This window comes from Acipenser ruthenus, chromosome 32 (genome assembly GCF_902713425.1).
Source record: "Acipenser ruthenus chromosome 32, fAciRut3.2 maternal haplotype, whole genome shotgun sequence".
Lineage (NCBI taxonomy): Eukaryota > Metazoa > Chordata > Actinopteri > Acipenseriformes > Acipenseridae > Acipenser > Acipenser ruthenus.
Genome location: NC_081220.1, coordinates 14006245 through 14018288, shown reverse-complemented (window position 1 = coordinate 14018288; position 12044 = coordinate 14006245). Strand labels below are relative to the sequence as shown.

Below are 12044 nucleotides of genomic sequence, written 5' to 3'. Positions count from 1 at the left end.
AAAGCACACAGCGTTATATACAAAGTTCAATTAAAAAAGGTCAACCGTCATAATTAGGGTTACATGCACGTCAGGCTTTTCAACACAAACCGCGATGCATTCTGGTAAGTGTAGTCCTGTTGTGAAAAGTACCTGAGACACGTAAGTTTTACCGGAAGTCATCGCGATGCGAGTTGAAAAAAGTCTCAATTCTCCCCTCACCCCGGTGAATTCAACAAATCAATTTAACAGTACCTCTCTCCTTCGACTGTCTTTCTTTTTGGTTTGAATTGATATCTAGTTAATAAATCGTTAATTTTAAACACTCCCTCAAAAGTACACATTCAAAACATAAACCGTTATTATTGCACACAGAATTTAACATTTTTTTTTTTTTCAAGTTTTCTTAACTTCAACTTTTAGTGCAAATTCGTAAGTCTTAGGTTTACATAAAAACAATACCAACACACACACAAACCAAACCAGCATTGACACACACAGCACCTATATACAGAGCCGTGTGCAAAACGTATCCGAGCCCCTCCAGATGTGTCATCGATATCCTTCATCTACCCGCCTGCATGAAAACACCTCTGGGTGTGAGGATTTCAATCTCCGCTCAGTAATCGGGGATATAGAAACACACTCGTGTGTGAAAATGTCACACCGCTCTGTGCTTTAATCAGGCGTCTTAAACCACTTCTAAAAAGTCTCCTGCGTTTTACCGTGTGTGGCTCTGTGCTCCTTTTCTCTTTACTGTTTTAAATGAATTGCATGGGTGGCCTATTAAAGGCATCAATGCAATTAGACCATCGCTACTAATTTGCCAGACGGTTCCCCCAGGTTTTCAGAGGCGGTGGTTTCATTCAGGAGCTATAGGGGGTGTTTAAATACGTTTTGCACGCGGCTCTGTTTGGACACAATCTGTTTTCGTGCTGCATAATTTGAACACAAACGGCCCCACATTACATTGGGCCCGACGCGCATACATTTATAATTTGGAGTCGCTTCTAAAGCAGTAAGCAAAACACAGAACTGGATTCACTCAAAGTGTGGTGAGGGTTCAAAGAGTTCCTTATTAGACTCAAACCCAAGAGTCGGGCTAGTTCTTACAACGTAGAGCGCATTTGCCTGCAATGGCAACATCCCTCTCTATATAATTTTTCGGTAACGTAATTGGATTTGGTTTGTCTTTGAGTTATGGAAACGGAATCAGATTTTGCTAACCGCAAAAGTTAATAATTCTGCAAACACAGCCCTTCACATGCGTTTATTTATGGCTTCCAAATGATTAAATTTCTTGGTGTTTTTGTAATGATAAAAGTGGCTGCATTGCTACTTCATAGCCGGCGTGAAATTTCACTGCTGTAATTACAGTCTAACTTACTTGACTGTCCGTCAAAATCGGATTTTTCTTTCTGTGACGAAATAGAATGTATCAAATGACCTAAATACAGCTCGTGCTCCGATTTTTTTTTTTTTTTTCAAAAAGAGAATTCATTTGGTACGTAAAATGGGGTTAACAATACAGGAAACCCCCCTGCCCAATCAGGGATGGGAACAAGACTCCTGTTGCACAGCAGTGGTCACCCATTCCAGGTTTTCCTACCAGCTTGATGAGTCACAGTGTGTCTAGGCAACAAGCTCAGGTGCGTCTTAATGCTGCATCTGTGAAAACGGGGTTCAACTAATCTCCCTACCCACCATCTTTCCATTCAAACCCCAAACTTGCGCACACCACAGACCTCAATTAAGGATCCAATTGCACCGCAGTTTCACCCATTCCAGGCTTTGCTACGTTTCTTATTAAAACAAAGTCGTGAAACCAGGAATGGATCGCCTTGCTATGCAATGGGAGTCTTGTTTCCATTCCTGATATCCTATCCTTTATTTGGCTGATCCCTTTTTTTTTTGCAGCTGTTTTTATACAAAAAAAACCCCCAAATAAACGAGATTATTCAAAAGGTGTGCAGTTACAGGTAAGGGGCACTAGGTGGCACTAATTGCTTTAGATTACATATTTAAAAAAAAAATCTCCTGACTGTTACCTTTAAACCCGTTTAACTTCAAATCTCCAAATATAATATATTAAGAGAGGAATAAAGGGATTAAACAGTGGATGGGAAAAAGTTAGCTGTAAGCTAACTCAACGCCACTTTGCTGTACCTTAAAATCACACCAACCCTAAACCCCAAGTGAGCCATCAGAGAAAAAGCTCAAGAAAACTAATACATTTTCCTTACACAGCAAACAGTGCTACGAGTTTACAATAGCAATTCAAATGTATAGATTTTCAGAGCTTTAAAATCTAGTGCATTATCTCCCTCTCTCTCTCTCCCTCTCTCTCTCTCTCTCTCATGGGTGAATAATCAGTGACTTCCCCTTTAAGGTTGTGTTGTCACCTTTCTTTCTTTCTTTCCTTCCTTCCTTCCTTCCTTCCTTTTTTTTTTTTTTTTTTTTTTTTGCATAGCACAGAGGAAGCAAAAACTAGCCAGGGCTGCCTGTACACAGAACGTCTAACAAAAATATATTAAAAAAAACGACAATGATCTTGATAATATAATAATGATCTGATAATAACAGCAACGACAATAATAATAATAATAATAATAATAATAATAATAATAATAATAATTAGAAAAACTGAAAACACAGTAAAACACACAAAAAATGAACGATAAACCTGTTGCTCCCTTTGTAAGTTAACCGCTAGTCATCTCCCCTATTATAACTGCTTCCTCCCCTCCTGTCTGCTGCAGTGAAGCCACGCTCCACACCGCAGTCCGCTGGAACCCCCGCGCTGTGAACTAAAGGGGCTCCTCGGAGGAATCGGGGCCCTCCCAGGGGCCGTTGGGGGTCGGGGAGGGAGGAGTGGAGGTGCCGGGACTCCACAGCCTGCCGTCCGCGGACACAAAGGAGGGGAGGGGGGAGCGGGAGAGGAGGGGGGCGGGGTATCCTTGCTGGAGAAGGGTCAGTGGTTGACTCTCCTCCAGGGCCAGCCCCGCTCCTCCTCCCCCTCCTCCCGCTCTGCGAGGCTTCCTGGTCCGCACCTCCAGGCAGTTCTGTCCCTTGAGGTGTCGCTGGAGGTGGTCCTCGCGGGCGAACGCCTTGTGGCACAGCGTGCACTCGAAGGGCCGGTCGCCGCTGTGCAGGGACAGGTGGTTCTTGAGGTCGTAGCTGTGCAGGAAGCGGGCAGTGCAGTGCGGGCAGCAGTAAGGACGTTCGCCTGTGTGCTTCCGCATGTGGATCTTCAGCTTGTCGTTCCTGCGGGGGGAGAGAGAGAGAGAGAGAGAGAGAGAGAGAGAGGGGGAGAGAGAGGGGGAGAGAGAGGGAGAGAGAGAGGGAGAGAGAGAGGGGGGAGAGAGAGGAAGGAGAGAGAGGGAGAGAGAGAGGGGGAGAGAGAGAGAGGAGAGAGAGACAGAAAGAGCAGGGGGAAAGAAAGAGGGGGGAGAGAAAGAGAGGAGACAGAAGAGGAGAGAGAGGGAGGAGAGAGACAGAGAGGGGGAGAGCGACAAGAGACAGAGGGGGAAAGAGACGAGAGGGAGACAAGAGAGAAGGAGGGAGGGAGGGAGAGAGACAGAGGGAGGGAGGGAGAGACAGAGAAAGAGAGAGAGAGAGAGAGAGAGAGAGAGAGAGAGAGACCAGGGTTGGAAATTATTCTGTATTGATCTCTTTATTGATCTGTATTGACATTCTCTCATAGAAAATCAACAGGGATGGAAATAAGACTCCTATTGCATAGCAGGCCAGGTTTAACAAGAGCTTGATCAGCCACAGTGTGTCTAGGCAACAAGCTCAGGTGTGTCCGATTATTAAACTCACAGCGAAACCAGGAGCGGATCAAACCGCTGTGCAACGGGAGTCTGATTCCCAGACCTGACGTCTCTCGGATCACGCGAGTATCCTGATTCGCTGCTTGTGTGATGCAGAAATTAAAAACGGTCATATAATCATGATCCTCTTTTCTTTCAAAAAGAAACGAGGAATGACATGAGTTCCGGACAGCCTGTATAAAACACATTGTATAAAACACCCTTACTCAGGAACCACTGGATGATCCACAATGTGCTGCTCTTTGCATCACAATGCAAAAAAAAAAAAAAAAACTACATGAACATAATTTAACATCATGTGACTCAAAGAAACTACAAAATGATACCGCAAAAAAAATAAAATAAAATAAAAAGGAGAGTCTCCCGGAAGGAAGTCGCAATAGTAGAACAGCAGTATTTCATGTTAGATTTCTGAAATGTCACTTTTTTTATTTTAAGTCAGTTTTTCATTATATGGAAAACTAGAAAGCGGTGTGTAATTGAATATGTTAACGTTATTTAACTGGTTTTCATTCGACTTCATGAAGCAAAACGAGTTCATTCATTCTTCTGTTTTTAATTTGTGAAGGTCAGAAAAAGATGAGACGTGAAACAAGCGAGCTCCTATTGGAAGTGACTCTGCAGCAGCAGCAGCAGCAGTTGTTGATGATACAGAGTTCACCCCCCCTAGTCTCTGTAAGTCCCTTTGGATAAAAGTGTCTGCTAAATGACTAATTAAAAATAACAATACAAAGGGAAGCATTGTAAAGCACAGAGAGGCCTGGTAAAGCATAGGGAAGCATTGTAAAGCACAGAGAGGTCTGGTAAAGCATAGGGAAGCATTGTAAAGCACAGAGAGGTCTGGTAAAGCATAGGGAAGCATTGTAAAGCACAGAGAGGTATGGTAAAGCATAGGGAAGCATTGTAAAGCACAGAGAGGTCTGGTAAAGCATAGGGAAGCATTGTAAAGCACAGAGAGGTCTGGTAAAGCATAGGGAAGCATTGTAAAGCACAGAGAGGTCTGGTAAAGCATAGGGAAGCATTGTAAAGCACAGAGAGGTCTGGTAAAGCATAGGGACGCATTGTAAAGCACAGAGAGGTCTGGTAACGCACGCTCTGTACCTGGTGAATCGGACCCCACAGGTGCCACACTGGAAAGGCTTCTCTCCGGTGTGGGTCCTCATGTGCCGAGGCAGCTTGCCGGCGCCGTGGATAATCTTCTGGCAGACGGGACACTGCTGGGGCGTCTGCGATTTCCTCTTTCGCACGGCCTTGTCGGGGAGCTGGGGGCTGCCCGCGGAGGGGAAAGAGAAGGGGAGCCCGGCTGGTTCGGGTAGCTGCGGGCCGGGGTGCGCAAACCCCTTCCCCTTTCCTGGCTCCTCCTCCTCCTCCTCCTCCTCTTCCTCCTCCACAGACAGCCTCTCGTGGTCCGCGGCAGTCCGAAAGCGCCAGCCGTTGTAAGCCGTGCTCTCGTTGAACGAGAAGCCGTTTCTCTCCCCTCGTCCTCCTTCGTAGTCTTCGATCTCCTCCCTGTCCAGGTCTTCCGGTGCCCTGGGGATGATCACAGAGCTCCCCAAGGCCCTCTCCCTCTCCCTCTCCCTCTCCCTCTCCCTCTCCCTCAGTGAGTAGTCCAGCGCAGCCCCCCGAAGCACGGGGTGAAGGAGAGGCAGGGGGAGTCTGTTGCCGACCCTCTTGCGAGGCCGTCTAGGGCTGCCCCTGCTCCTTCCTCCTCTCCCTCCTCCCATCGGCACTTGTCTCTGGGGAGCGGGGGATCCCTCCTCTTCCGACGCTGGCCGGCCGTTCTCCCGGGCAAATCCGTCCGGGAATCCTTCCGGGAATCGGGCGTCCGTCTCGTAACGCCCCTCCCCTTCCAACCCCAGATCCCGCTTGCTTTCCTCCTTCGCTGCTTCCTCCTCCTCCTCCTCCTCCTCCTCCTCCCCCTCCTCCCCGCTGCTCCGCAGGATATCCAGACAGGCGTCCGTCACGCACTGAATCTCGAGCAGGCGCGCGGCGCGCAGGACTCCCCGCATGCTGGAGGTGCGGATGGTGAGCGTGGCCGTGTAGGCGAACTCCAGCAGAGCGGCCAGGGCTTCAGGGTCCACGCAATCCAGCTGGCAGACGCTGCGCGGACCCCCGCCGCCTCCGAAGCCCCCCGAGCGCCCCCCCCCGGTGGTGAAGAGCTTGCGGAAGTACTGGCTGACGGCGGCCAGAACGGCCCGGTGGGAGCGGTACTCCAGCCCCTGCGTCTTGATCGTCACGTCGCACAGCAGGCCCGCCCGCCGCTGCTCGTTCAGCCGGCACAGGATCTCGCTGCTGTGCTCCGGGAACGGGATCCCGATCAGACCGTCTTCAGACGTGCCCATGCTCACCTGCAGCGAGGGGAGGGGATAGAGGAGAGGGGAGGGGGGGAGAGGAGAGGGGAGAGGGGAGAGGGGAGAGAGGAGAGGGGAGGGGGGGAGAGGAGGAGAGGGGAGGGGGGAGAGGAGGAGAGGGGAGGGGAGAGAGAGAGAGGGGGGAGAGAGAGAGAGAGGGGAGAGAGAGAGAGAGGGGAGAGAGAGAGAGGAGAGGGGGGGAGAGGGGAGAGAGGAGAGAGAGAGAGAGAGAGAGAGAGAAGGAGGAGGGAGGGGGGAGAGAGAGAGAGAGGAGAGGGGAGAGGGGAGAGGGGAAGAGAGAGAGAGAGAGGAGAGGGGAGAGGGGAGAGAGGGGAGAGAGAGAGAGAGGAGAGGGGGGGAGAGAGGAGGAGAGGGGAGAGGAGGAGGGAGAGAGAGGAGAGGGGGAGAGAAGGAGAGGGGGAGGGAGAGAGAGAGGAGAGGGGAGAGAAAGGAGAGGAGGGAGTGGAGAAAGGAGGAGAGAGGAGGGGAAAATGGGGAAGAGGGGGAAAATGTGGGAGAGAGGAGTGAGAGGAGAGGGGAGGAAGGAAGGGAGAGAAGAGTGAGAGGACAGAGAGGGGAGGGGAAAAGGGGGAGAAAGGAGAGAGAGAGAGAGAGATTAGTAACAAATACATTTTTGCAACGTGTCATTAAGATTTTACATCCGAGAAGAGCAATGGAACTCAACTTGGTTGTCTTTTAATTTAAAAAAAAAAAATAAAATAAGGGCGCTGTCATTCCCCCCCCCCCGAACATTAATTTTTGTACATTATGAATGAAAACAGAAAATCGGGACCCTCGTTCAAGTTAAGGGAGAGAAAAAACAAAAGGGATCTTGTTTCACAAGCAACGTTTTCTCCAAGCGTCTAAGAAACGCGAGTCGACTCAATATAACTTTAAAAAGGGACATCGAGTGACCAAAAATAAAAACGAAAAAGAAGAGCCCTTACCTATACTGGACTGCGTTGAGAAACAAAGGAAGGAAGGAAGGAAGGAAGGAACGAACAAGAGACAAAACGAAGGGGTTGCTAGAAATGAAAGCACTCTGCTCTCCTGCGACACCGGTGGTTTTTCTGTCGTTTGTCAGAGATCCCAATCTCTCTCTCTCTCTCTCTCTCTCTCTCGATTCAGTTTTAAAGTTTTAAACCCATCTCTTTTCCATTTCATCACAGCGGATCGCCTCCTTATCACAGCTGCCTGCATCTGCGACAGCTTTTGAAAACCCCTTGCACCCGCGTCAAGCAGAGACGGACCGACGACGAAATCGCTTGACCTGCTCGTCTGTTAAGCGAAAAGGGGCACCCCGGACGCAAACGTTCAGTCAAGACACGCAAGACAGCCGGCCCAGACACACTGGGCTGTGGAGGACAGGCCTCTTGGGGATGGAAACAAGACTCCTGTTGCACATGTTGATCCAGTCCTGGTTTTACTAGGAGTTTAATAAATCAGACACACCTGAGCTTGTTAGCTAGACACACTGGGGTCTGATCAAGCTCGTGGTAAAACCTGGAATGGGTGACACTGCTATGCAGTAGGAGTCTGATTGCCACCCCTGCAGCCTTGTAGAGCCTGTCTTATTCCCATCCCTGCTTTTGAACCCGAGGCTGCACCTGGTGATAGGTGTTGGTTCTGATCCAAGACACGTGGGCGATTCCGTGGCTCACCCCCCAGATTCCCACCAGGCTCTCCCTTAGGCGTGGCTCTTGCTCTTTGTGTGTGGAGACAGACACACCTGCGATAGCTTCACCAGGTTTCTCAAAAAGACCATCCCCTCCCGATGTGGCAAACTGGTTTTCTGTACACTGTACCCGGTTCTCAAAACACTCTCGTTTTTTCCAATTAGAAAAAATAAAAAAAAACATGGCCTATTCTAGAAAACCTGATGACGGCAGTCTGGCTGAAACGCGGCTTTTTAAAACTTTCTTTTTTAAATAATAAGTCATCATTGGTAAAAGAATGGAGATGGGACCTAGGGTGTTGTTATTATGGGATGGCACGTCTATCTGCATTAAATTGGGATCAATGTTGGGATGTTGGGGAAACTGATTCAGAGGTAGCACCCAGTGATGGAACTGCAGCCGTGTGCAAATGTATCCAAACCCCTCCAGATGTGTCATGGATATCCTTTATACACCCGCCTGCATGGAAACCTCTGGGGGTGAGAATCTCAATCTCCGCTCAGTAATCAGGGATATAGAAACACACTCGTGTGTGAAAATGTCAGACCGCTCTGTGCTTTAATCAGGCGTCTTAAACCACTTCTAAAAAGTCTCCTGCGTTTTACCGTGTGTGGCTCTGTGTTCCTTTTCTCTTTACTGTTTTAAATGAATTGCACGGGTGGCCTATTAAAGTCATCAATGCAATTAGACAGTCATTTTCAAGCCCATTCTCCCAGATTTTCAGTCCCAGTGGTTTGATTTCAAAAACACGGTAAATCAAAACTACAGAAGCAATGGGGTGTTCTGATACACGCTGGTGTAACTGTATTTTAAAAATACAGTCTGTGTGCCATTTTAAAAAGTTACATGATCTGTGTTTGCCATCCAATGCAGAAAAAAATAATATAAAAAATTCTGGGTCTCGCTCAAGCTAGTCAGGGGTGTTTTAGCGACACAGATAATCCCTACTGGAGGCTAAACTGAAGCCTCAAGGGGGCATAAGCATTAAATGATGGGACATTAATGTTCCTGGACAAATATGTTCATATTGTGAGACAGACCGACACAGACAGACAGCAAGCAGTGTTAAAGTCCTACCTCAGCACACCGCATGAAACGAACGAGTGATGCAGATGATCAGTTTTCTATCGTAGGGCCTCTCTCTCTCTCTCTCTCTCTCTCTCTCTCTCTCTCTCTCTCTCTCTCATAGCGTCCAATGCAACACAAACCCCTCCACTTTCATTTCAGGTCAGACTCTCAAATTAACAAGTGCACTTGTTAAAATAAAATTTAAAAAAATATATAAAAAATGTCCTCTATAAAATATAATCCAAAATCTAAACTGTTCACAACCTCCGACGGGCTGAGATAAAAACCAGGGCTCTCTCTCGCTCTCTCTCTCTCTTTCGCTCTCTTTCTCTCTCGCTCGCTCTCTTCCTGTTTTCAGTGAAAGGAGACGCCCACAGGATGTGATCCGTCGAGCACGCTAGAGTTTGGGCAAACCCAAACGCAGCCTGCCCCGGCGCTACACACCTCGCTCAAAATAAAACCGCGCATTGGAAAAGTCACACTGCGCAACGTTTTAAAACACATCCCTGGGTCCGTCACACGGTTTTTTTTTTTGAATGAATTTGTCTGAAATTTGAAAACAGTTTGTTGGAACTCTCTGGAGTTCTGAGAAGTTGCCCTGCCAGAACTGTGAAAAAATAAAATTAAAATATGCGATATAAAAACAGGGGATACACACTGGTGTGATCACGAGATTCCAGGTAAAATTAGGTACAACAAAAGATTATTACAGCAAGAAAATGGAGGTGGTTCCTGTTTAGTGCGGCTGAATATCTTGTAACTGTGTGAAGGGATGGGCGGGTCAATTTCTGCTTTTTTAATTCCCTTTTAGAATCCAGTTCAACTGCTTCTTTCGCTCGAAGCCAGTTTAATTGGCTCACAAACAGCGACTTCAATTGAAGTCACGTGTCGCCGCTGTTGTGAGAAGCTCATTTTAACAGAATGCCGCTCATCGGAAATTTGATCAACGCTGACGTGTTGGAATCGATTAAAAGGGAATTTGGGAATTGATTTTGAAAAGGAATTGGAAATGACCCCCCGACCCTGGCTGTAGGATTCCTTTAAGGAAACGCCCACATGGATCTGCTGTTACACTCATTATAAAACTTTCCATCTACGAATTGGAACCGCACCCAAAACGACAGAGGCACGTAACGAAGCAGCGGCTGACAACCAGCACTCGGCCCAGGCTCAACTCAGCACCGTCTCAAAAACCAGCAACGGAAGACGACAGTCGATTTGAACAGTGTAACTACATACAGCAAGTACAATGCATTTAGTATATAGTGTTATTTCAGCAACAAACATACTTTGAGATATTATTATTATTATTATTATTATTATTATTAATGTCTATCTCTCTCATACATAGATGAAGGCTATATTTGCACCCTGAGCCATTTGAAAAAAAAGGCCTAATACCTCAGTAGTGACGTCAAAAAGTGATAATTGCTCTAGAGGAAAATATACTTGAACTTTGACCCATTCGACTCCTCGAGACCATCACTTTCAATTCAAGCACAAAATGTCTCGTTTTCAATCACTTGACAACACCCACAGTGCAGAAATTTTCATTAATGAACAACTAAATGAGAATACGTTAAAAAAAATGATGTAATGCGGGTAAATTCTTATCTCAGAGAAACTGGAGAGGAACGAGAAATTAAAACAAGGTAAAGGCGATCGTCCAAATAAAGCTGCAGCTCTAACGGATAACGACACGGAACGTCTGTACAGCGCTGAAACACGATGTTTAAAAAAAAAAAACAACTACACTGCTGAACCTCGTCTTCTTTAATATCAGCATCACAAGGGGATCCGTGGATTATAAAAAATAACAGACGGGCCTCTTCGGTGAGTCGCAGGAAAACAATTCCATCTCGGGGTTCTGTGACAGTTTAGAAACTCCACCTTCACTCTCGTAGTTTATGACGTCACAGAAACCCTAGATGGAATTATTTTCCTGTAACTCACTGAAGCCCATCTATTATTCTACATTTAAAAAAAAAAAAAATTATATAAAATTATATAAAATTATATATATATATATATATAGATTTTTTTTTTTAATAAAAAAAGTTGATGAAATGCAAAAAATGAGAAAACGCCGGTGGGCGAAGTTTCTATCTCAATTGACAGCAAGACACCAACGCACCCGGTTTCATTTCCAGAGAGCTGAAGAAACTGAACAAACTAACTGTGAAGATCATAAAGGGTTGTGGTCCGACCGCTAGTTCTTCTCACATACCTGAGATACTCTTTGAAAAAGTTTCCCCACGGTAAAGGGCAATAAAGCATGGTAAAGCATAGGCAAGCATTGTAAAGCACAGAGAGGTCTGGTAAAGCATAGGCAAGCATTGTAAACACAGAGAGGTCTGGTAAAGCATAGGCAAGCATTGTAAAGCACAGAGAGGTATGGTAAAGCATAGGGAAGCATTGTAAAGCACAGAGAGGTCTGGTAAAGCATAGGGAAGCATTGTAAAGCACAGAGAGGTCTGGTAAAGCATAGGGAAGCATTGTAAAGCACAGAGAGGTATGGTAAAGCATAGGGAAGCATTGTAAAGCACAGAGAGGTATGGTAAAGCATAGGGAAGCATTGTAAAGCACAGAGAGGTATGGTAAAGCATAGGGAAGCATTGTAAAGCACAGAGAGGTCTGGTAAAGCATAGGGAAGCATTGTAAAGCACAGAGAGGTCTGGTAAAGCACAGGGAAGCATTGTAAAGCACAGAGAGGTCTGGTAAAGCATAGGGAAGCATTGTAAAGCACAGAGAGGTGTGGTAAAGCATAGGGAAGCATTGTAAAGCACAGAGAGGTCTGGTAAAGCATAGGGAAGCATTGTAAAGCACAGAGAGGTCTGGTAAAGCATAGGGAAGCATTGTAAAGCACAGAGAGGTGTGGTAAAGCATAGGCAAGCATTGTAAAGCACAGAGAGGTCTGGTAAAGCATAGGGAAGCATTGTAAAGCACAGAGAGGTCTGGTAAAGCACAGAGAAGCATTGTAAAGCACAGAGAGGTCTGGTAAAGCATAGGGAAGCATTGTAAAGCACAGAGAGGTCTGGTAAACGATAGGGAAGCATTGTAAAGAACAGCAAAGTATGGTAAAGCATATTTAAAAACAGGGTAAACCAGGTTAAACGGAGTATAACCATGGGAAAAAC

General features: G+C 46.5%; 1 protein-coding gene across 3 annotated transcripts in view; it reads right to left on the bottom strand.

Moving 5' to 3' along the window:
• LOC117395608 (zinc finger and BTB domain-containing protein 7B-like) overlaps positions 1 to 12044 on the bottom strand; it is a 32223-nt gene continuing 20179 nt past the window's right edge. For all 3 annotated transcript variants that reach the window (XM_059006226.1, XM_059006227.1, XM_059006228.1), the window contains 2 exons: positions 4914 to 6160; positions 1 to 3243 (listed from right to left, as the gene is read on the bottom strand). In XM_059006226.1, coding sequence (XP_058862209.1) covers positions 2787 to 3243; positions 4914 to 6154 — 1698 coding nt within the window. In that variant the 5' untranslated portion in view covers positions 6155 to 6160 and the 3' untranslated portion in view covers positions 1 to 2786. The remainder of the gene's footprint in view (positions 3244 to 4913; positions 6161 to 12044) is intronic.